General features: G+C 39.7%; 1 protein-coding gene across 18 annotated transcripts in view; it reads right to left on the bottom strand.

Moving 5' to 3' along the window:
- SEC31A (SEC31 homolog A, COPII coat complex component) overlaps positions 1-26,344 on the bottom strand; it is a 76,053-nt gene that overhangs the window by 28,553 nt on the left and 21,156 nt on the right. For 10 of the 18 annotated variants that reach the window (XM_010358937.2, XM_010358941.2, XM_010358932.2 and 7 more), the window contains 12 exons: positions 26,187-26,286; positions 17,923-18,084; positions 17,578-17,730; positions 14,891-15,127; positions 13,867-13,941; positions 13,110-13,148; positions 12,198-12,275; positions 7,956-8,031; positions 6,888-7,066; positions 4,511-4,637; positions 3,195-3,340; positions 747-920 (listed from right to left, as the gene is read on the bottom strand). In XM_010358937.2, coding sequence (XP_010357239.2) covers positions 747-920; positions 3,195-3,340; positions 4,511-4,637; positions 6,888-7,066; positions 7,956-8,031; positions 12,198-12,275; positions 13,110-13,148; positions 13,867-13,941; positions 14,891-15,127; positions 17,578-17,730; positions 17,923-18,084; positions 26,187-26,286 — 1,546 coding nt within the window. The remainder of the gene's footprint in view (positions 1-746; positions 921-3,194; positions 3,341-4,510; positions 4,638-6,887; positions 7,067-7,955; positions 8,032-12,197; positions 12,276-13,109; positions 13,149-13,866; positions 13,942-14,890; positions 15,128-17,577; positions 17,731-17,922; positions 18,085-26,186; positions 26,287-26,344) is intronic. The other 8 variants (XM_010358939.2, XM_010358940.2, XM_010358942.2 and 5 more) reach the window with 3 other exon arrangements.

Here is a 26,344-nt window from a genome sequence, read left to right as displayed (position 1 = left end):
TGTTCCACGACTGGGTCTGGGTTCCCCTTTATTGTGTTCCACACCACCAATACCCTTATTACAGTACTTATATCACACTTTTGGAATCCCATGTTTACTTGTCCATAGACAACTTGAGTTTGGAGGCTTCCTAGAGGAAGGATCTTGGCAATCTTATTCACCATTCTATACCCACTTGTTGAATTGAATTGAAACAAGTATTGTTTTGCCCAAGTTTTACTGTGCAATAAATAAGGACAATGTAATTAGTTCCCTCTGCCCTGAATACATAAAAATATACTTGCCCACAGACAGTATCAAACTAAAATGGCATACAGAATGAAGTTCAATACTATCTCGGATGGAACATATGCGATTTAAAAAATGTTAACAGCTCCATTTGTTTGATTAAACATTAACATTTATAGTTTTTTGACATAAAAGATTCCTACAAAGAACTCTGTATGAAGAATTGGCATTTGGCTTTAGAAATAAAAAGTTGGTCTTTTCCCTATTCATTTTCCTAAAATATTATGTCAGTACGAAGGAATCTATCGCACTGCAAGATTATCCTATCTCTCTAACACAGCTTAGATATACCTAAAATGAGCCCTGAAGAATTGTCAATAACATTTACCTGCAGTCAGGTTACAGAAATTCAAATGCTCCAAAACATTCCACCTACTAGTATGTTTATGTCTAATGCTAAGTGGTATCTAGTGGATTCACCTTACTCAAACATTACAAAAATGGTCAATTCTAATTACCTGGTTGGTGTTGTCAGGAAGAAAAGCCAAGGCTGCAGCAATACTGCCCTGAGCTGCCAACAAATTGGCATACTGGCTCATCTTCGCAGCCAAGAGAACTCCTACAGTACTAGTGTCCATGGCTTGAGTGAGTTGCACAGCTTTTCTCAGGATGACAACTTTCTCAATCAGATCCTAAATGAAAAAAATGAGTAACAAAACAGAAATATCAAGACCACGTATAAGAGGAAAAGATCAAGAGTTACTAAGATTTTTAAAACCCACTAAAAGTATAGTACCTGTTATCATCCCTCTTAGGAAAGTACAGCCACTATTTAAGCAAGTGAAAAACTAGTAAGGAGGAAGGCCTCTTTTTTTTTTTTTTTTTTTTTTTTTTTTTTTGAGACGGAGTCTGGCTCTGTCGCCCGGGCTGGAGTACAGTGGCCGGATCTCAGCTCACTGCAAGCTCTGCCTCTCGGGTTCACGCCATTCTCCTGCCTCAGCCTCCCGAGTAGCTGGGACTACAGGCGCCCGCCACCTCGCCTGGCTAGTTTTTTTGTATTTTTAGTAGAGACGAGGTTTCACTGTGTTAGCCAGGATGGTCTCGATCTCCTGACCTCGTGATCCGCCCGTCTCGGCCTCCCAAAGTGCTGGGATTACAGGCTTGAGCCACCGCGCCCGGCCTGGAGGAAGGCCTCTTACTTATGGATAGGGTAGGATAGGAAGGTTAGCGCCTTTTCCTAAATATCCTTAAGCTACCAGATACTTGTTTAGTGAGCTAAAACAGGCAAATACTCAAAGTGAAAATGATAGGCAGGTGTCTAAAGGTAGAAAGTGTGTTCGAGCCTGTATGGGAGGAACTGTGAGTGAAAATATCTGATATGGTTTGGCTGTGTCCCCACCCAAATCTCATCTTGAATTCTAGCTCCCATAATCCCCATGTGTCATGGGAGAAACCCACTGGGAGGTAATTGAATCATGGGTCAGGTTTTTCCAGTGCTGTTCTCTTGATAGTGATCTGATGGCTTTATAAAGGGCAGTTCCCCTGCACATGCTCTCTTGTCTGCCACCATGTAAGACATGCCTTTGCTCTTCCTTCACCTTGTGCCATGATTGTGAGGCCTCCCCAAACATGTCGAACTGTGAGTTCATTAAACCTCTTTTTCTTTATAAATTACCCAGTCTTGGGTATTTCTTTATCGCAGCATGAAAATGGACTAATGTAACATCACACCATCTATCCTAGAAAAATAGTACTACTATGAGGTGACCCGTAGACAGAGGCACGTGATTTCCAAAGGAATTTACTATTTTAACTCAAAGTTCTCGTGTGCCCTTCAACATCAAATCTTCCCACAATGGGGAGCTATGCTTCTGGTAGAAAGCATAAGGATATCCGACCTTTCTGCCTTTCCTAACTGCTTAGATTCAAAAGGGTAAAACAAGTGCTTTTTTCTCAGAAGCTCTTAAAAGAAAAACCTTGATTTCCTATCCTTTTTGTTTCAATAGAGTGATCTTTAAAGCAATGACTCTACTGAGAAAAACTCTTTCCAGACAGAGAAATATTATATGGTAAAAGTATCATAAGACTCTTTAAATGCTTAGAAAAAAATATCTAATATATAGTTAGTGCCTGAGAATAGTCCCCACATTTTCTACTTCCTCTATTGCTTGTGTATTGGTGTCACATGGCAGTGGTCCCCAACCTATTTGGCACCAGGGACCAGTTTTGTGGAAGACAATCTTTCCACAGGCCAGCAGGAGGGATGGTTTTGGGATAAAACTGTTCCACCTGGCCTATTCCATGAGGTATTAGATTCTGATAAGGAGGATACAACCTAGATCACTCGCATGCACAGACCACATCAGGGTTCGTGCTCCCATGAGAATCTAATGCCACCACTGATGTGAAAGGATGCAGAGCTCAGGCAATAATGCTCGCTCACCCACCACTCACCTCTTGCTGTGAGTCCAGGTTCCTAAGAGGCCACAGACTGGTACTGGTTTATGGTCTAGGGGTTGGGGACCTCTGTTACATGGGATTCCATTTACCTCTCACTTTCATTTTCCCTTACCCATAAAGATTCTCTATTGGTATTGGGGATGCCTCCTATTCCTTTACCCACATTGCTTCTTTCTTTGCTCATGGCAGACAGAGCTACTGGAAGCAGACAGAGGAGCACACAGAAAAAGAGGTAAACCTGAGAGCTGTTTTCAATCCTCCTGCCACCTAGTTCCCCCAATAAACTCCCAAATCACAACCATGATTTTACAACAGCTGCAAACCCATTTCCCTATCCTATCATCTCAAACTTTGCTTCTTTAAAGATAGCAATAAATGCATGTAATTATCCAGCAAAAGAAGTTCTTGAATGTACAGAAGAAATGAACTTATAGATTACAACTTGATGATAAGTAGGGTGAAAGCCAACACTAAAAAGGAAGTGTCTTTTGTTTCAAAGATACTACCTGAAGAGACAAAGGGTGGCTTCCATCTTGAGCTTTAGTCCAACATGCAACTAATTTCTCTACATTCCCTGCACAAATATAGCAGAGACATGCTTGAGTCTGCAGGAGGCTATCTCCTTCATTTTCAAGCCTGGTTCCCAAAAGATCTATAAGTAAGAGGAAAATAAAACAAGATTATACCCAAGGTAATCTGTATATGAGGTTGTGAGCAGTTAAATAATATTTTCAGAGGCATGGATTATGCTTCATAACCAATGAATAGCATAGAGAAACAAAATCACTCTAAATGCTCAGTAAATATTCATTTGTTAAATGAATGAGAGTGAAAAATTGTATATAATAAATGATTTTACAAAACTATTATCTAACTGTACAACTAATTTTTATTAAATTAGAAAAACAATAAATGGTAACACTATTTGAACAAAAAAAACCCTAGAGGCATATTTGGAATAGATTTATCAATGGTAGCTAAGTCTAGTATAAATTACTTATAAAAATGCAGTTATGGCTGGGCGTGGTGGCTCACATCTGTAATTTCAGCACTTTGGGAGGCTGAGGCAGGCAGATCAGCAGAGGTCAGGAGTTCAAGACCAACCTGGCCAACATGGTGAAACCCTGTCTCTACGAAAAATGCAAAATTAGCCAGGCACAGTGGTGCGTGCCTATAATCCCAGCTACTCGGGAGGTTGAGGCAGGAGAATCATTTGAACCCAGGGGGTGGAGGCTGCAGTGAGCCAAGATCACTCCATTGCACTCCAGCCTGGACAACAAGAGCAAAACTCCGTCTCCAACAAAAACAGTTAGTACCTTGTAATTTTTATATTCTTATAATTCTTTCAAGGTAGCAAAAGGCTATTTGTTTTTACACTAGTAGCCTTAAGCTTTTCTTGCAAATATTTATTCCTCAGCCACCAGTTTAGTTATGGCCTATAATGGTAATTTGTATTCTAACATTATCATTATTAATTTTATCATAGCTAACATTAAGTGAGAGCTACTTATGGTCTGTTTTACAGATGAATACAATGAAGCTTAGAAAGTAATTTTGCATAGATCATACAGCTACTAAGTAGCTGAGGCAAGATTCCAACTCTAGTCTGTCTGAAACCAAAATCACTAAAAGATAAAAAAAAAAAAGTAGGTATGAAGATGTATTTAAAAGATCTGAGAAAGGCACTGAAATGAGAACTACTTTTTCTTTTTTGTGATTCACAGATTTAAAAAAGTTTCTAATAAAATTTGTTATTTAAGTTTATTTACAATATACCCTGCCACATATGTAAATGCAGTTAAATATAAAGCACATCTCTTACCACAAAGGGCTGCAAATTCATCTGGCTTCGCGTAAGTCAACACAGCAGCTAAAGCCTCTCTCCAATTTTTAAGATCACAAGACTCAACAATCTCTTTCCAGTTCTTCATTACCACTGCAGTGATGAGCTTGAGAAAGGAAAACAAAGGAAGAACTAAAAGTCTTTAACATAGCAATAAAAATTAATTCTAATTAATCGTGTCAACTATTTCATGCCAAATCCAGCAGCAAAATGAAGTATATTTTTGAATCAAATGACATAATAACGGTATTATTGTTCCTCAAGAAACAACAGCAACAACAAAAACAACTGACAACATATTTCATAAAGTGCTGAGAAGGAAAAATGTAATATGCTATCAGAACCTTTAATAGAAAGGTGTGACCTGGTCAGATGGATCAGGAAAAACTGCCCAAGCATGTAGACGTTTGAAACGTGATCTGAAGAACAAGGAGGAATTAACTTCATCAAGAAGGAAAAAGCCTTCTAGGCCAAGGGAAAGACAGATGCAAAGTTCCAGTGAGAAAGGAACATGTAATGAGTGAGGGAGGAACTACAATGTAGCCACTGTGGCTAAAAGATAACAGAGGAGAGAGTGACATGAGATGAGGCTGATGGGACTCAATACTGGTACAACTTTTTTTTTTTGAGACGGCAGTCTGGCTCTGTGGCCCAGGCTGGAGTCCAGTGGTGCGATCTCGGCTCACTGCAAGCTCCGCCTCCCGGGTTCACGCCATTCTCCTGCCTCAGCCTCCCGAGTAGCTGGGACTACAGGTGCCCGCCACCACGCCCGGCTAATTTTTTGTATTTTTAGTAGAGACGGGGTTTCACCGTGTTTGCCAGGATGGTCTTGATCTCCTGACCTCGTGATTCGCCTGCCTCCGCCTCCCACAGTGCTGGGATTACAGGCGTGAGCCATCGCGTCCGGCCAGTACAACTTTTATGAAAACTAATTTCCATAAAAATTACTTTTTTTATGATGTAGAAATAACATCAAGCAGCCACAAAAAACAATGAGATCATGTCCTTTGCAGGCACATGGATGGAGCCGGAGGCCATTATTCTTAGCAAACCAACACAGGAACAGAAAACCAAATACTGCATGTTCTCACTTATAAGTAAGAGCTACATGATGAGAACATGTGAACACATGGAGAGGAACAACACACACTGGGGCCTATTGGAGGGTGGGAGGAGAGACAGAATCAGAAAAAATAATTAATGGGTCCTAGGCTTAACACCTGGGTGATGAAATAATCTGTACAACAAACCCCCATGACACAAGTTTACTCATAAGTTCGTTAGATACAACAAACCTGCACATGTACCTCTGAACTTAACATAAAAGTTAAAAAAAAAAATTTAGACCCTCTGTGCCAGAAATTCCTCTTCTATGACTACAGTTCAATTTAAATAATCAGAAATTTGTACAAGTCTTTAGGCACAACAAAGGTGTTTATCATTATATAAACAAAGGTGTTTATTTCTATTTGGAAAATACTGGAAACTACCTAAACATAACAAAATAAGGGAAACATTACATCTTCTTACCATGAAATACTATAGAGTAATTTAAAAAAATTTTTTTTCTTTTTTGAGACAGAGTCTTGCACTGTTGCCCAGGCTGGAGTGCAATGGCGTGATCTCGGCTCACTGAAACCTCTGTCTCCCAGGTTCAAGCGATTCTCCTGCCTCAGCCTCCCTAGCAGCTTGGATTACAGGCGCCCGCCACCACGCCCAGCTAATTTTTTGTATTTTTAGTAGAGACAGGGTTTCACCATGTTGGCCAGACTGGTCTCGAACTCCTGACCTCATCATCTGCCCGCCTCGGCCTCCCAAAGTGCTGGGATTACAGGCATGAGTCACCGTGCCCGGCCACAATTAAAAATTTTAATAAGGCCAGGCACAGTGGCTTACGCCTGTAATCCCAGCACTTTGGGAGGCCAACGAGGGCAGACCACCTGAGGTCAGGAGTCCGAAACCAGCCTGACCAACATGGTGAAACCCCATCTCTACTGAAAGTACAAAAATTATCTAGGCACGGTGGCAGGCGCCTGTAATCCCAGCTACTTGGGAGGCTGAGGCAGGAGAATTGCTTGAACCTGGGAGGTGGAGGTTGCAGTGAGTCAAGATCACACCACTGGACTCTAGCCTGGGTGACAGGGCAAGACACCGTCTTTAAAATTAAAAATATATAACAAAACAACAAAACTAGAATAATCATGCCAAACTGTCAACAACTATTTCCAGGTCAAGGAATTAATGAGTTTTTTAAATTCTTTACTGTTTTCTGCATTTCAGTTATCTATAATAACAGTGTATTGTTTTTATAATTAGAAAGATAAATACGTTATTGCTTATTTTTAAAATAACATACTCTGGTAATTTTGCTTTGGGATTTTGCGAAGTATTTCTTCTGGGTTCGAGCCAAGAGTTCTTGTCCACCTGCTATGGCCAATATGATGGCATCGGCCATGCGGTTATCATGTAAACAAAGGTCAACAGCACTCTCAAAATTGCCTGTTAGCAAAGCCTGAGTAATTAAACCATCAATGTCTGCAACAAGAAAATAATACATCCAAGTTAAATAGAGTTTTTATTACCAAAACCAAAAACAAAGTACTACATCTATAATTTTTGTATACATACATGAATGGAGACCACAACACTAATTTCTGATTACTAGTGGATTAATTTCTTTTTATTTTTTATTTTTTACTTTTTTTGAGATGGAGTCTCGCTCTGTTGCCCAGGCTGGAGTGCAGTGGCCGGATCTCAGCTCACTGCAAGCTCCGCCTCCCAGGTTCACGCCATTCTCCTGCCTCAGCCTCCCGAGTAGCTGGGACTACAGGCGCCCGCCACCTCACCCGGCTAGTTTTTTGTATTTTTTAGTAGAGACGGGGTTTCACCGTGTTCGCCAGGATAGTCTCGATCTCCTGACCTCATGATCCACCCATCTCAGCCTCCCAAAGTGCTGGGATTACAGGCTTGAGCCACCGCGCCTGGTCTTAGTGGATTAATTTCTAACACAAGCTATTGGTATTTATGGAAAAGATCTATAGAAATATGCTGAGATAAATATAAAATAATACATTTTCCAGACTGCTTTAACTGGATTATCAAAGATCACCTTAGGTGTCTGAACACACCAGCCTTCCCAAGGCACTGATTACATATACTGTACTAAAGGAAAAGTGAGTTCTTTCTCACACTCTACCACCTGTGACAAAACTTATTTTTTTTTTTGAGATAGCGTTTCAGTATATTGTCCAGGATAGCCTCAAACTCCTGGGCCCAAGTGATCCTCCTGCCTCAACTTCCCAAGTAGCTGGGACTATAGGCATGCACCATGGCACCTGACTTGAAGCATTTTAACTTAAATGCAGGAACTATTTGTTTTCCAATGGTTAAAAAAAATTAGAAATCAAAACCAACAAGTACTTACCCCCACTGATGGAGATATTAAATGTCCCTCCAGATGAGGGTAGAAATTCAGATTCTTCTTTTTCCTCTTTAATATGCTAAAGAGATGAAAAAAGCAACAATTTAGCCAGAATAAAACTGTGGAATGATTTACTGACAAAAAAAGTTTACACATGATTCTTCATCTACAGACTAGATGACATACCAAGTTATTCCAGAAAAGTTCTCAGATCCAAATTTACACTAAGATCTATGACTTCCCTAAATATTACCTCCCATTATATAATCATAAATAAAATCCAAGGTCATGAAGAATACTGGTTAAACAGGCTGGGCACAGTGGCTCACATCTGTAATCTCAGTACTTCAGGAGGCCAAGGCGGGCAGGTCACTCGAGGTCAGAAGCTCGGGACCAGCCATGCCCAACATGGCGAAACCCCATATCTACTAAAAATACAAAACTAGCCAGGCATGGTGGTGCGTGCTTGTAATCCCAGCATTTTGGGAGGCTGAGGCAGGCGGATCACAAGGTCCCGAGATCAAGACCATCCTGGCCAACATGGTGAAACCCCATCTCTACTAAAATAAAAAAAAATTGACCAGGAGCAGCGGCTCATGCCTGTAATCCCAGCACTTTGGGAGGCCGAGGAGGGCAGATCACGAGGTCAGGAGATCGAGACCATCCTGGCCAACATGGTGAAACCCCATCTCTACTAAAAATACAAAAATTAACTGGCTGTAGCCCCAGTTACTCGGGAGGCTGAGGCAGGACAATCACTTGAACCCAGGAGGTGGAGGTTGCAGTGAGCTGAGATCGTGCCACTGCACACCAGCCTGGCGACAGAGCAAGACTCCGTCTCAAAAAAAAAAAAAAAAAAAAAAAAAAGAACACTATTAAACAAACTAACGTGTACATATTAATGAATGGTATCTCAGTAATGAAGCCGAAGAATCTTTGTTTTTTTTTTTTTTTTTTTTTTTTTTTTTTGAGACGGAGTCTCACTCTGTCGCCCGGGCTGGAGTGCAGTGGCCGGATCTCAGCTCACTGCAAGCTCCGCCTCCCAGGTTCACGCCATTCTCCTGCCTCAGCCTCCCGAGTAGCTGGGACTACAGACGCCCGCCACCTCGCCCGGCTAGTTTTTTGTATTTTTTAGTAGAGACGGGGTTTCACCGTGTTAGCCAGGATGGTCTCGATCTCCTGACCTTGTGATCCGCCCGTCTCGGCCTCCCAAAGTGCTGGGATTACAGGCTTGAGCCACCACGCCCGGCCAGAATCTTTGTTTTCTTAGGTAACTATGAGTGGCTCAAAATATGGAAAATATATTTTTATTTTTATTTATTTAATTTTATTTTTTGAGAGGGAGTCTTGCTCTGTCTCCCAGGCTGGAGCACAGTGGCGCGATCTCGGCTCACTGCAAACTCTGCCTCCTGGGTTCACGCCATTTTCCTGCCTCAGCCTCCTGAGTAGCTGGGACTATAGGTGCCTGCCACCATGCCCGGCTAATTTTTGTATTTTTAGTAGAGACAGGGTTTCACCATGTTAGCCAGGATGCTCTCAATCTCCTGAACTCGTGATCTGCCCTCCTTGGCCTCCCAAAGTGCTGGAATTACAGGCGTGAGCCACCATGCCAGGCTGGAAAATATATTTTTAAATTACACTATTTTTAAATTTTAAAACAAACCCACTTTTACACATCTAAGAATTCCTGTCCACTACATTTGATTATAAGGTGTTTTTGTTTTAACTGAATCATAAAAAAAAAATGAATAAAAAATCACTTGGTATCCACAACATAAAAGCAATATAAGTATATTATTTATTAATACACTTAAATTCAAGTATACATTTTGTGTTCACTCAAATTAGTCATACCTGGAACAGTGGGCTAGTCTGGTAAAAATAAACACAGTTCTGTTATAATTTCTGAGACTACCTGCAAGACTGATTAAAAATAAACTCAATGCTTTCTTTAGAAAACATATAATGGAAGCATTCTGCAGGCAAATAATTTTAAACACTTTCTCTCCCATGCATAAAAATTCAAAATAAGACAAAATATATCAGAGATTAGAGATAAATTTTTAAAGAAAAACATAGCTTTCTTACATGAGATGAAATATCTATCTTCCGTGCTATGTTATCTATGCATCTGAATGTAAATATCTAGTATTCAAGGTCAGTGGCACTTTAGAACTGGGTAATTTTAATGCAGAGTACAGCACTGCACCATCTGCAAATACACTTAATTACCAATGTTGACTATTACAGGAGAATATCTACAACCCTAATTCCCTTTCCCCAACTAAAGAGAAGCATTTGGAATTTAAAAACTCAAAGAAATTAAGAATTTAAGTTATTCACATTAAGGAATAAATCAGACACACTGATCTAATTACATTCACTAACAAACTTGCATAAAAATACCTTTTTTTTTTTTTTTTTGAGACAGAGTCTCACTCTGTCGCCCAGGCTGGAGGGCAGTGGTGCATTCTCAGCTCACTGCAAGCTCCACCTCCCTCCCGGGTTCACAACATTGTCCTGCCTCAGCCTCCCGAGTAGCTGGAACTACAGGGACCCACCACCACGCCTGGTAAATTTTTTGTATTTTCAGTAGAGATGGGGTTTCACCGTGTTAGCTAGGATGGTCTCAATCTCTTGAAGTCGTGATCCACCTGCCCTGGCCTCCCAAAGTGCTGGGATTACAGGCACGAGCCACTGCGCCCGGACACTTTTCTTTAACTCACTATTTCTCCAATTCGCTTTCTAGGAATGATTTATCCTTATTTATGGACTTCTGAACTAGATATAAGGTCAAAAAAATGCACAATTTATTAGGTAATGAGTGCCTTCAATGTGTAAGCTACTATGAAACAAATAGCTCATCAAGACAAAGGGGAAGACTTTATCTCCTTAAACACATTTTTTCAAAGAACCAAAAGTACACATTGATGACTACTATTTCATTAAATGCATATTTTCCTTACCTATTATTCATGAGTGCATTCCCAAATGACCCTCTATTTGATAATACATAGTCTAGTCGTACATAAATGAAAATACATTTCTCTATGTATCTTACAATTCTGTTTAAATATTCTCAAAATTAGTTCTTTTCTTTTTTAAATCAGACAAGGTCTTGCTCTGTCACCCAGGCTGGAATGCAATGGTGTGATCATAGCTCACTCCAACCATGAACTCTTGGGCTCAAGTGATCCTACCTCAGCCTCCCAAATAGGTAGGACTACAGGCATGTGCCATCCTACTGGGTTAATTTTTAATGTTTTTGTTTTTTTAGAGATGGGGTCTCACTATGTTGTTCAGGCTAGTCTTGAATTCCTAGTCTCAAGTGATCCTCCCACCTTGGCCTCCCAAAGTGCTGGGATTACAGGCATGAGCAAACATCGTGCCTGGCCTAGTTCAAATTTTTAGTTAAGATTTTATCCACATCCTTTATTCCCTTGTTAATTAAACTCTAGGAGATCCACTTCTAAGGAGAATGATTTTTGCAATCATCTTGTAATAGACTAAATTTACTGAATTATTTTTATAACATAGTAAAAAATTATACAAAACATTGCATAGTCAAGACATTGCAAAGAACAATGAAAAAGCCAAAGATGAGATGAGAAGAACTTGTTGATTAATTTTCCAAGATGATATAAAATTAGAAAGCAAGAAAAGTAAATTACAGATTTGTTCATTAGTGGTTAAAAAAAACACCCAGAAAATTAAAAGGAAAAATTAATGATGTAACTCTGTGTTCAAGGACTCTTCTTAATTATTTACAAAAATTATCAACTAAGGACACATTTATTGAAAATCATGACAATAAGTTTAGTGAAATATCCTTTACTTCAACTCCATGTTCAGTACTAATTCAGAGGCCTATGCCACTGATAGTCGGCCCAAAATTATAGGCCAAGAAAAAACATTAACTTTACATGCAACGCAATGAGGATTTCTGAATAAAATCTCTTTTCAGTTTGACATCCTGATAGTCATCTGACCAAATTATGCTAATCTTACATCAACTGTTAGTTTTAAACCATATAATCCAGAAACAAGGTTGCAGAACAAGAGTCTGGAGATGATACTTCTGTCAGTATAGGTAAATAGATTCCTATCCTAAACATCTCAAAGAAAACAATTTATTTCAACTTAATTTTGTCACAAGTAGTCAAGAAAATTTTTCCTATTTTAATGTGAGATATACAAATATCACAAATTTGTCCAATATAATATGAAAAAAAAAAAAACAAGTACCTCTCCCAAGAGCTGCTCTTCAGCAGCAGGGCTCTCCTCCCCATCACTCTGTGCTACTTGGTCAGAGTCTTTAAGAGCCTTTGGTACACAAAACAATTATAGGGGAAGGTGAAAAATGTAGCATTAAAAGGCTGTTAGTGAACCAGGAAGACAAAAGACCCAACCAACAACATTCAGAGCTAGTTTAATCATAAGAAGCAACAGTGAGTAAATTTATTTGAGAATCACCATTAGAGGAAAAGCAAAGAACTATTACTACTAACACTTTCCCATTTTTTTTTTTTTTTTTTTTTAGACAGTCTCACTCTGTCACCCAGGCTGGAGTTCAGTGGCACGATCCCGGCTCACTGCAACCTCCGCCTCCCGGTTCAAGCAATTCTCTGCCTCAGCCTCCCAAGTAGCTGGGAATACAGGCATGTGCCACAACGCCTGGCTAATTTTTGTATTTTTAGTAAAGACAGGATTTCACCATGTTGGTCAGGCTGGTCTCAATCTCCTGACCTCATGATCTGCCCTCCTCAGCCTCCCAAAGTGCTGGGATTACAGGCGTGAGCCACTGCACCCAGCCCACTTTCTCATTCTTTCCTACCAATTTATTTTTTCCCCGGCAAAAAAACAAACAAAACAACAACAACAACAACAAAAAACTTTATCTTAAGTATTTGAGTAGTCATTAATTCTGTTTTTCCTCCTTTACAAAATTCAAATATGTATGTCAAGAGAAAGGAATGCTCCACCTGCTAAGCTCACGCTATTTTAAAAATGAGAATTATTAACTTATTAAAATATCTAGAATAAGCATTTATTTTTATACCATGAACCATAAAACAAAAATTTCTTAAATGATACTTCCTTCTTTGTTATGACCTAGCCAAAGTTTTAGAAGGTAGCTATTTTTAAAGGCCTTCTTACCACATCGGCTCCATCCACTTTGTTCAAGGCCAAAGCAATCTGAAATAAAAATAACAGCTCACCTACTACATGGAATTCTATTTCAGAGCATCCAGCAAATGTTCACCTCTTGCTTCTCATTGGCGAAAATCCACAAAAGTTCTTATAGGAATAGTATGTTTAAAAAAACAATAAAAGCTATAACTGGTTCTCCATGGTTCTAGCTTCTTTCACACGGAAGTGATTAGAAATAATCTGACAATCATTCTATTTCCTCATTTTCTGCCATCAGGCATGGAAGTATAACTTTCATATATTAATCTCTTACAAGCCTAAAAAAGTTACAGCCTCAAGAAGTTTAGACTACTAATAAAGTTAAATATAAAACTCTAAAGGAGTGAGCAAAGACACAGCCACTAACGAGTGGGGTTGTGATGTGATCTTAGTTCTGCCTGACATCAAAAGAGCACTAAACTTCAATATGCACTTACAGTGCACAGTATACCTCTATCACACGTGCAACAACCTGCAATGTTATAGAAAACTCTAGTCATTTCCAAAGAATGATGAAAGGCTAATACAAGTATGTATTCAAAACTCTGGCAACCACTGTGGGTAATAATGGAGAATAAAAAAAGAAAAAATAAAAAATGCTGGCAACCAAACACAAATTAGTATTAAATGTTTACTGGGTGATTTAAGATAATCTGTGTCGAACTTTACTTTTTTAAAGTATGATTCATAAACAGCATGCCATCTAACTTTCCCGGAAGTTTACCTTCTTTCCTAGATCTTCTTTCCTGTATCCTAGAAGTTCAAGGTATTTTCCACGAGAATCATCCTCAAAGTTCACCTTTTAAAAAAAAGACATATTCTTAAAAGAAAGACCTACATTTAAAGGCCAAATTTTTATAAGAATGAATCAAATTCCAAGAGAATTATTAAAATTATCTGAAGTCTACATTCTAAAGATTCATTGTTAGAAAGAATCTAAAGAATAGTGGGTTTTTTGGTTTTTTATTTGAAGACCCAGCCTCAGGAGGTCCTGAGAACATGTGCCCAGAATCATTTTTTTTTAAAAGTTATTTTTTAATAGTAAATATACTAGTAATTAATTGCCCTGGTTGAATAAAGTTTACTTTTGAACAGTAATTTTTTTAAATACAAACTTATGTTCAAAGGTTAAATTGATACAAAACTCAAACTATGTGGAATATTCTATGTCCTAAAATTCTTTCCCAAAATTATTACAAAATATAAATTCTTTAATTTTAGACTTTAACCTACCGTATTCAAGACTGCTTTACTTGAAAAATCAGTACTGTATAAAGAAACAGACATTCCAGTGCAGGCAAAATGACCAACAAGGAAATTCTATTTGTTATTCTATTCTAACTCCTCTTAAAGTAAAAAGAAAAATGCCTCCAACCTCTCTCCTCTATTCCTCTTCCTCTTTTTCCATTTTCCTTAACTAGATCTAATATAGATATTAAATATTCTATGTTTTCATCATAGTAAACTCTATGTACTAATCTTCAAAATAGGTATGCTGACTATGTCTCTCTCCTCTAAACAGATCTATTTTTGTTTTCTTATTAAAAATGTATTTCGTATTACACTTTTCAAAGTAGAGAAGGAAAAACTCTGGACACAGGTTGTATGCTCTTTATAAGGCTTCTTAATTTCATGATGAATTGCTGAAATCACTTCTTCAATTCTTTAAAGGAAGACAGATTTAGAATATAATGGAACAGTTACATTTGCAGATAATGAAATAATACAGCCTTAAATAGCAACTTTACCTTCAAAAAGGACCACACATTTTTCTCAAATTCAGTCTGAGAGGCATCAATTTTTTTTTGGCAATAATTGATAAATCCTTGTGACTGCACAGCCTGCTGAAGTTGGTCTGATCGGCTGAGGAACTCCTTTTCTGTTACAACCTGACTAATGAACACATGGTGCTGCTGCTGCTGCTGCTCAGCTCCCTGATGAGAAGGCATTCTAACATTCTCAAATGTAACCAGTTTGCCTCCAAACTATAAAAGAGAGAATGAACAAACTCAGTGTTAACCCGAGGATATGGCCAAGAAAAGTGCTTATAAAGTGGCCTAAACAGATAATCTGGATGAAATTAGTTGATACCACCTCTCATGCGCCACATCACTTCAATTTCTGTTCTAGATGAAATGTACTTTTTTTTTTTTTTTTTTTTGAGACGGAGTTTCACTCTTAGTCACCCAGGCTGGAGTGCAAACACTACAACCTCTGCCTCCTGGGTTCAAGTGATTTTCCTGCCTCAGCCTCCTGAGTAGCTGGGATTACAGGTGCCGGCCACATGCCTGGCTAATTTTTGTATTTTTAGTAGACAGGGTTTCCCCATGTTGGCCAGGATGGTCTTGAACTCCAAACCTCAAGTGATCCACCCAGATACAGAAGACCAGATAGGATGATGAGAAGATTAAGTAGATCCAAAGAACAGACTTATGAGTGACAGAAAACATATTCGAAGGTCTATTTTAGGAAGATTAATCTTGGAATATGTAGTAAAGATTAGAGAGGAAAAAGACAAGCAACAAATACGCAATCAAGCTATTAGAAGTCTGGCGTGAAAGAATTAGGCAAAGCATCAGCAATGTAAAAGGAAGAAACAAACAAACAAACAAACAAAAAGTGCTAGAGAGGATGTGGAGAAACTAGAATCCTTGTGCACTATTAGTGAGAATGTAAAATGGCAAAGCTGCTATAAAACGGTATGGAGGTTCTTCAAAAACTTAAAAATAGAACCATCGTATGATCTAGCAATTCCACTTCTGGGTATATATCCCAAAAAACTGAAAACAGGATCCCAAAATGATAATTACAAACCCATGTTCACCACAGCATTTATTCACAATAGCCAAAAGATGGAAGCAACCAAAATAACCATCAAATGAAAGGATAAAAAAAAATGTGGTATATATATACAATGCAATATTATTTGGCCTGTAAAAAGAAGTAAATTCTGTCATGCTACAACACAAATAAACCTTGAGGACATTAAGCTAAGTAAAATAAGCCAGCCACAAAAAGACAAGTACTGCATGATTCCATTTATATGAGTAATTTAAAGTAGTAAAACTCCTAGCAACAAAGTAGAATGTGGTTACCAGGGATTCAAGGGAAAGAGGAAATGGGGAGCTGTTGTTCAAGGGCACAGAGTTTCAGTTTTGCAAGATGAAAAAGTTCTAGAGATCTGTTGCACAACAACGTGTATATAGTTAACACTACCGTAGTATATATTTAAAAATCGTTGTAGTGTATATTTAAAATGGTTAAGATAGTAAATTTTATATTACGCATTTTTTACAATAAAAAAGGCTGACAATTAAAAAAGAAAGCTAAAAGGATGAAGAGGAGGGAGGACACTCCCTGTGAAAAGAAAAGAAAAGAGAAGAAAAGAGAAGAGAAAAGAAAAGAAAAAAAGAAGGGAGGGAGGGAGCGAGGTAAAGAGCTAGAGAGACAGAGAGAGAGAGAGAGAGAAGGGAGACATATTTAAAAAAAAGGGAGGGGTTGGGCGCGGTGGCTCAAGCCTGTAATCCCAGCACTTTGGGAGGCCGAGGCGGGTGGATCACGAGGTCAGGAGATCGAGACCATCCTGGCTAACACGGTGAAACCCCGTCTCTACTAAAAAATACAAAAAACTAGCCAGGCGAGGTGGCGGGCGCCTGTAGTCCCAGCTACTCAGAAGGCTGAGGCAGGAGAATGGCGTGAACCCGGGAAGCGGAGCTTGCAGTGAGCTGAGATCCAGCCACTGCATTCCAGCCCGGGCGACAGAGCTAGACTCCGTCTCAAAAAAAAAAAAAAAGGGAGGAGGGCCTGGTGCAGTGACTCATGCCTGTAATCCCAGCACTTTGGGAGGCCAAGGCGGGTGGATCACCTGAGGTCAGGAGTTCGAGACCAGCCCCAGTCAACATGGTAAAACCGCATCTCTACTAAAAATACAAAAATTAGCCAGGTGTGGTGGCATGCACCTGTAATCCAGCTACTCAGGAGGCTGAGGCAGGAGAATTGCTTGAACCCAGGAGGCAGAGGTTGCAGTGAGCCGAGATTGCACCACTGCACTCCACCCTGGGCAACAGAGCAAGGCTCTGTCTCAAATAAAAAAAATTTTAAAAAAAGCGGGGGGGAGGAACATAAGAGTATTGGCTACACAACAACAATGTAAATGTACTTAATGGCATTGAACTGTACATTTGAAAATGGATACAATGATAAATTTTATGTATATTTTACCATGATTTTTAAAAAAGGGAAAAAAAAGAGTAGGTTCCAGTTTTTCAGAACCTGAAAAAATGGTTCAGAAACCATTTTGAATGATGAAATACCCACAAATACATCTCAAATCTCAACTTAAACCCCGACTTCTTCCATCAGAGGGATCCTATAATAACACTTTGGTATAAAAAGTCCTTTGTGACTATGGACCATAAAAACAAAATCCACCTACTGAAAAAGAAGCACCAACAGGCCTTCGAATCCACTTGGGCGGCTTCTTCAGAGGCAGCACTATACTATGCTGAGCAGTCTGCTGTGGAATTTGTAATGGAGGAAGGGGCTGTCCTGTGCCAAAGGGATCAAGATTCCCAAAAGATGATGAAAGCTAAAAAAGATTAATAACATGAGAATCTGACCATACACAAACTTTCATTTTTTTCCAGTCATATCCAAAAAATTTTTAAATCACAATTGTCCAATTAACCAGCACTGTTAATTAGTGAAGTCATTTCAAAATATTACACAACATGTACTTTTTTCAGGCATTATAATAGAAAACTTTAACACTTCCTATTACCTTGTCAACTTGTTTCTGTCTTAAACCGTCGGTGCTTCCTCCCATGATAGAATAAACACTGATACGCCCATCAAACGAAGCAGCTGATAAGACAGCAGGATTTCGGGGACACCACTGAATATCGAAGCACCACTGTGTGTTGGTGGGAAGTTCATATAACACCTAGGCCAACAAAAAACAAAAAACAACACTCAGAAAATGGTATAGTGTGGGGAAAAGAAAGAGAGATCAGACTGTTACTGTGTCTGTATAGAAAGAAGTAGACATGAGACTCCATTTTGTTCTGTATTTGAGATGCTGTTAATCTGTGACCCTTGTCCTTGCTGTTAATCCCCAACCTTGTCCTTGCAAGAGACATGTGCTGTAGTGATTCAATAAATACTGAGGGAACTCAGAGACTGGTGCCGGCATGGGTCCTCTGTATGCTGAGCGCCGGTCCTCTGGGCCCACTTTTTCTTTCTCTATACTTTGTCACTTTGTCTCATTTCTTTTCTCAAGTCTCTCATTCCACCTAACAAGAAACGCCCACAGGTGTGGAGGGGCAGGCCACCCCTTCATCTGGTGCCCAAAGTGGGTGCTTTTCTCTAAGGTGAAGGTACGCTTGAGCGTGGTCATTGAGGACAAGTCGACGAGAGACTCCCGAGTACGTTAACAGTCAGCCTTGCAGTAAGCTTGTGCACTCAGAAGAACCTAGGGTTAACAATGGTGCAAACTAAAAGTAAATATGCCTCTTATCGCAGCTTTATTAAAATTCTCTTAAAAAGAGGGGGAATTAAAGTCTCTACCAAAAATCTAATACGCTATTCCAAACAATAGAACAGTTTTGCCCATGGTTTCCGGAACAGGGAACTTTAGATCTAAAAGACTGGGAAAAAATTGGCAAAGAATTAAAACAAGCAAGGAGGGAAGGTAAAATCATCCCACTTACAGTATGGAATGATTAGGTCATTATTAAAGTAGCTTTAGAACCGTTTCAAACAGAAGAAGATAGCGTTTCAGTTTCTTATGTCCCTGAAAGCTGTGCAGTAGATTGTCAAAAAGAGGCAGGGATAGAATCCCAGAAAAGAACAGAAAGTTCACATTATAAGTGTGTAGCAGAGCCGGTAACGGCTCGGTCAATGCAAAATGTTGACGATAATCAATTACAGGAGGTGATATAGCCTGAAATGTTAAAGTTAGAAGAAAAAGGTCCAGAATTAGCAGAGCCATCAGAGTCTAAACCACAATGGCCAACTCCTCTTACAGCAGCTCAGATGCCTGTAACTTTACAACCTCAAAAGCAGGTTAAACAAGTACAAACTCCAAAAGAAGATCAAATAGAAAAAGATAAGAGTCTGTGCCATGGCAATGCCAATCCAAATACAGTGTCCACAATATCAGCCGGTAGAAAGACCCAGCCACCAGTAGCCTATCAATACTGGCCGCCAGCCGAACTTCAGTATCGGCTGCCCCCAGAAAATCCGTATGGACAGCCAGGAATGTTTCCAGCGCCACAGGGCAGGGCGCTATAGCCTCAGCCGCCCACCATGAGACTTAATCCTACAGCACCACCCTAGTGGACAGGGTAGTGCATTACATAAAATTATTGATGAGGCAAGAAAACAAGGAGCTATTGAAGCGTGGCAATTCCCAGTAATATTAGAATCAAGACCACCTGGAGCAGGGACCCAAGAGTGTGAGCCTCTCGTAGCTGAAGCCAGATATGAGTCCTTTTCTATAAACATGCTAAAAGAAATGAAAGAGGGAGTAAAACAGTATGGACCCCACTCTCCTTACGTGAGAACATTATTAGATTCCACTGCTCATGGACATAGACTCATTCCTTATGATTGGGAGATTCTGGCAAAATCATCACTCTCACCCTCTCAATTTTTACAATTTAAGACTTGGTGGATTGACGGGGCACAAGAACAGGTCCGAAGAAATAGGACTGCCAATTCTCCAATTAACATAGATGTAGATCAAGTATTAGGAACAGGTCAAAATTGGAGCACTGCTAGTCAACAAGTAATAATGACAAATGAGGCCATTGAGCAAATTAGGGCTATCCGCCTTAGGGCCTGGGAGAAAATCCAAGACCCAGAAACCGCCTGCCCCTCCTTCAATACAATAAGACAAGGCTCTAAAGAGCCTTACCCTGATTTTGTAGCAAGGCTTCAAGATGCTGCTCAAAACTCAGTATCAATCGGCTCAAAGGGCAGAGTTGGTTGTAGTCATTACAGTGTTACAAGATTTTAATCAACCTGTTAATATTGTATCAGATTCTGTATATGTAGTACAGGCTACAAGGGATGTTGAGACAGCTCTAATTAAATACAGCATGGATGATCAGTTAAACCAGCTATTCAATTTATTACAACAAACTGTAAGAAAAAGGAATTTCCCATTTTATATTACTCATATTCAAGCATACACTAATTTAGGAGGACCTTTAACTAAAGCAAATGAACAAGCTGACTTACTGGTATCCTCTGCATTCATAAAAGCACAAGAACTTCATGCTTTGACTCACGTAAATGCAGCAGGGTTAAAAAACAACTTTGATGTCACATGGAAAAAGGCAAAAGATATTGTACAACACTGCACCCGGTGTCAAGTACTACACTTGCCCACTCAAGAGGCAGGAGTTAATCCCAGAGGTCTGTGTCCTAACGCATTATGGCAAATGGATGTTACACATGTACCTTCATTTGGAAAATTATCATATGTTCATGTAACAGTTGATACTTATTCACATTTCATATGGGCAACCTGCCAGACAGGAGAAAGTACTTCCCATGTTAAAAAAAACATTCATTATCTTGTTTTGCTGTAATGGGAGTTCCCAAAAAAAATTAAAACTGACAATGGACCAGGATATTGTAGTAAAGCTTTCCAAAAATTCTTAAATCAGTGGAAAATTACACATACAACAGGAATTCCTTCTAATTCCCAAGGACAGGCCATGTTGAAAGAACTAATAGAATACTCAAAACTCAGCTAATTAAACAAAAAGAAGGGGGAGACAGTAAGGAGTGTACCACTCCTCAGATGCAGCTTAATCTAGCACTCTATACTTTAAATTTTTTAAACATTTACAGAAATCAGACTACTACTTCTGCTGAACAACATCTTACTGGCAAAAAGAACAGCCCAATGAAAGAAAACTGATTTGGTGGAAAGACAACAAAAATAAGACATGGGAAATAGGGAAGGTGATAACCTGGGGAAGAGGTTTTGCTTGTGTTTCACCAGGAGAAAATCAGCTTCCTGTTTGGATACCCACTAAACATTTGAAGTTCTACAACGAACCCATCAGAGATGGAAAGAAAAGTGCCTCCATGGAGACGGAAACACCACAATCGAGCACCACTGACTCACAAGATGAACAAGGTGGTGATACCAGAAGAAAAGACGTGCAGGAAGTCAGGGACCCTGAACGAAGGGACCGGTTGAAGCCACGGCAGAAAAACATAAAACATGAAGATTTCAAGGACACTTATTAGTTCCCCAAATTAATGCTTTTATAATTTCCTATGTCTGTCTTTAATCTCTTAATCCCATCATCTTCTTTGTAAGCTGAGGAAGATGTATGTCACCTCAGGACCCTGTGATGATTGTGTTAACTGCACAAATCGTTTGTAGAGCATTTGAGTTTGAACAATATGAAATCCGGGCATCTTGAAAAAAGAACAGGATAACAGCGATATTCAGAGAACAAGGGAGGTAACCTTGAACTGGCCGCCAGTGAGCCGGACAGAACAGAGCCATATTTCTCCTCTTGTTAAAAGCAAATAGGAAAAATAATGTTGAATTCTTTTTTTCAGCAAGGAACATCCCTGAGAAAGAGAATGCGCTCTGAGGGTAGGCCTATAAATGAGTCCCTCAAGGCGTGCTGTCTTTTAAGGTCGAAGCCGAAGGGATGAAATAAGCCCCAGTCTCCTGTAGCGCTCCCAGGCTTATTAGGATGAGAAAATTCCCGCCTAATAAAGTTTGGTCAGACAAGTTGACTGCTCTCAAACCCTGTTTCCTGATAAGATGTTATCAATGACAATGCAATTTTAAGTTTAATTTTAACACCATCCTGTGGTCAGTGATCTCATCCTGCCTTCACTTGTTATTACTTTGTGAAGTATATGATCTCTGTGTTGGTACCAGAAACTGAGGCAACTGCAGGTGCTGATGGCCTTGCAAATCTTAACTCTGTCACTTCGGTTAAAACCATCTGAAGTATGACTATTGTAAATTTCATATTAATCCTTGTGTGTCTATTCTGTCTGCTGTTAGTCTGCAGGTATACCCAATAGTTCCAAAGAGACAGCGACCATGGAGAACGAGCCATGATGACAATGGTGGTTTTGTTGAAAAGAAAAGGGGGAAATGAGGGGAAAAGAAAGAGAGATCAGACTGTTACTGTGTCTATATAGAAAGAAGTAGACATAAGAGACTCCATTTTGTTCTGTATTTGAGATGCTGTTAATCTGTGACCGTACCCCCAACCTTGTCCTTGCAAGAGACATGTGCTGTGGTGACTCAAGTTTTAACGGATTTTGGGCTGTGCAGGGTGTGCTTTGTTAAACAAGTGCCCGAAGGCAGTATGCTTGTGAAAAGTCATCACCATTCTCTTAATCTCAAGTACCCAGGGACACGTGCACTGCCAAAGGTCACAGGGACCTCTGCCTAGGAAAGCTAGGTATTGTTCAAGGTTTCTCCTCATGTGATAGTCTGAAATATGGCCTCGTGGGAAGGGAAAGACCTGATCGTCCCCCAGCCCGACACCCGTGAAGGGTCTGTGCTGAGGAGGACTAGTTTAAGAGGAAAGAGGGCCTCTTGGCAGTTGAGACAGAGAAAAGCATCTGTCTCCTGCCCATCCCTAGGCAATGGAACTTCTCAGTGTAAAACCCGATTGTATCTTCTATTTACTGAGAAAGGAGAAAACCGCCTTAGGCCTGAAAGTGGGACGTGCTAGCGGCAATGCTGCTCTTTATGCACTAAAAAGGTTTATGGAGATGTTTGCATATGCATTATCAAGGCACAGCACTTTTCCTTAAACTTATTCACATCACAGAGATCTTTATTCATATGTCTTACTGCTGACCTTCTCTCTACCATGATCCTATTATCCTGTCACTTCCCTTTTTCTAAGAAGGTAAAGATAATGATCAATAAATACTGAGGGAACTCAGAGACCAGTGCCTGCATGGGTCCTCTGTATGCTGAGCGCTGGTCCCCTGGGCCCACTTTTTCTTTCTCTATACTTTGTCTCTGTGTCTCATTTCTTTTCCTCAAGTCTCTCCTTTCACCTAACAAGAAATGCCCACAGGTGTGGAGGAGCAAGTCACCTCTTCAGTACGGCGACTTCACAACCCAAACACCTGAATGAACGTGGTCAACAAGTATAGCTAAATTGAACAATTTTTTGTAGAAAGTATCTGTAGCCAGGAAAAAGAATACTAAGATTTTTTAAAGTACAAGAATGATTCATTATGATGACCTATTCTGATTAACAGGAATGTGACTTAAAATTTCAATCGGATTTGAATAAACACATTTTAAAAACTGAGGTTTTTCTGTGTTCAAAATAGTGGATGCATTTGAAAGACCAGCACACTCTATTAGAGTCACTTTTTTTTTTTTTTTTTGCGACAGGGTCTCGCTCTGTCACCCAGGCTGGAGGGCAGTGGCAGCGACCTCGGCTCACTGCAACCTCCACCTCCTGGGCTCAAGCAATTCTCCTGCCTCAGCCTCCCAAGTAGCTGGTATTACAGGCACCCACCATCATGCCCGGCTAACTTTTGTATTTTTTTTTTTTTGAGACAGAGTCTCGCTCTGTCGCCCAGGTTGGAGTGCAGTGGCCAGATCTCAGCTCACTGCAAGCTCCGCCTCCCGGGTTCACGCCATTCTCCTGCCTCAGCCTCCGAGTAGCTGGGACTACAGGCGCCCACCACCACGCCCGGCTAGTTTTTTGTATTTTTAGTAGAGACGGGGTTTCACCGTGTTAGCCAGAATGGTCTTGATCTCCTGACCTCGTGATCCACCTGCCTCGGCCTCCCAAAGTACTGGGATTACAGGCTTGAGCCACCGCGCCCAGCCCAACTTTTGTATTTTTAACAGACACGGGGTTTCACCACATTGGCCAGGCTTGCCTTGAACTGCTGACCTCAAGTGATCCGCCCGCCTTGGTCTCCCAAACTGCTGGGATTACAGGCGTGAGCCACCGCACCTGGCCTAGGGCCAACTTCTTAAACTCTAAAAGATAAGTGATGTCCTGTCCAATTGTTTTTGTCTGGTAAGACCCAAACAACCACCATATTTAGGTTACTTGAGAATCAAATTTTACAATCAATCTTGAGAAGGAAGAATTCACCAAGAAATTTGACTTTTAATCACGAGAGAAACATGTACTGTACACACCCTTCCTATCACTGCAGAATCCTAACAGAACTCGGCATTATCAGCTTCCCTTAGAAAGAAAATGACAGAGAAAGAACTATAGAAAATGACCTATATGAGGCTGGTCATGGTGGTTCACGCCTATAATCCTAGCACTTTGGGAGGCTGAGGTGGGCAGACTGCTTGAGCCCAGGAGTTCAAGACCAGCACGGGGAACATGGCGAAACCCCATCTCTACAAAAAAATACAAAAACTTGGCCAGGCATGGTGGTACATGCCTGTAGTCCCTGCTATCTGGGAGGCTGAGTCCCTGTAGTCCCTGCTATCTGACTGAGCCTGGGAGGTCAAGGTTTCAGTGAGCTGTCATGGTGCCACTGCATTGGGAGACAGAGCAAGATCCTGACAAAAAAATAGTAATAGTAATAAAAAAAAATAGAAAATGGCTTATACGAAAGCTTTACAATATAATGCTTGTTGTGAACTCAAAGTTAGTATGGTGGTTAACCGCTATTCATAGAAGCAACACCTTAGGACTTTACGATCAGTCAAATGAACTTAACTCTGGCTTCATGTGACTTTTTTTTTTCCTTTTTCTTTCTTTTATTTTTGAGACAGGGTCTCACACTGATGACTAGGCTGGAGTGCAGTGGCGCAATCACAGCTCACTGGAGTCTTGACCTCCTGGGCTCAAGCGATCCTCCCACCTCAGCCTCCCGAGTGGCTGGGACTACAGAACAAGCCACCACAGCCAGCTAATTTTTGTATTTGTTATAGAGATGGGGTTTTGCCAGCCAGCCTTGGCCTCCCAAAGTGCTGAGATTACAGGCGTGAGCCACCACACCTGGCCCATGTGACATTTAAAATGTTTCATTTTATTTAAAAATAGAATTAATTGAAAAGGTATTCAGACTGCTCATGTCTTTGGTATTCATTTTGTTTCATAAGACATGCGGTTTGATAAAACTTAGATCATTTATCTATTCCTTACTTGTATTTGAACAAAATCCAATTTTTTAGTTGTAGCATGTACTAAAAGTCTCTTCCTTCAAAGTCCAAGCACACACAACTAATCACAGGCAAAAATTCATCTAATTAAATTATGTAACAGAGAAAATGATGACAGAATAGTAAGTTCCATGAATTTTGAATTTACTTGGCAAGGCACAGTGTAAAATTAAGATTTTTGTTATTCATCCTACAAATGATATGCAGTAAAATTTATTAATTTTTTTATCGTCTCCCCTAATGTTAATGATTCTATATTTTATATTGTTATATCCATGACTCTTAAACCAGAAACCAAATAACTAAAGGGCTTGTTTTAATTTTAACAATATAGATGAAAACTTATCGAAGACACTATTTTTATTAGCATTCTATCAAACTACATAAGCACTAGCAATAATCTACCTTCACATAAAAAAGGTAAAAATATAAAAGCTATAATTTATATTCTTGCTTTACCATTCAGAAGACAGACTGGAAAACTATATCTACCAATTTCCAGAAGTGAAACAGGATCCTCAGGAATGGTAAAGCAGACAAAAGATGCAAACCTTGAACAATCCTACATCGAAGATACTGATTCCCATAAACCACATGTGAAATAAATAAAAGTATTTCTGAGTCTAGGTAATAAATACATTATTGGAAATGAGGAGGGGATGATTACTAGTTTAAAATATACTATTTCAATTACTGATTTTTCTGGTTAAAAAGCTGAGCTTAGATTATGTTCCTGATAAAATTGCAGCCAAATAAACACTGCACACACACCTCCACATACTTTTCACATAGTAATCCATTAAAGAATCCACATAGAAAATTTCTTATGTAGCCAGAAGTAACATACTACAAGGGGTACAAGGTTGAGAAACATTTCCTCCCCATACCTCTCCTGTGTTTGGATTGGAGCAGAGAATCTTAGCATCTTTTCCACAGCTCAGTAACAATTCAGGATCCGCCATGCTCCAAGCAATTGCCAAAATCCCCCTATAAAAAACATAAAGGAATAAGGAAATTTTTAATCTTAAGAAAACCAAATCTCAAT

Source organism: Rhinopithecus roxellana, chromosome 2 (genome assembly GCF_007565055.1).
Source record: "Rhinopithecus roxellana isolate Shanxi Qingling chromosome 2, ASM756505v1, whole genome shotgun sequence".
NCBI lineage: Eukaryota > Metazoa > Chordata > Mammalia > Primates > Cercopithecidae > Rhinopithecus > Rhinopithecus roxellana.
Note: the sequence above shows the minus strand (reverse complement) of the source record. Positions and strands in the feature narration are given on the sequence as shown.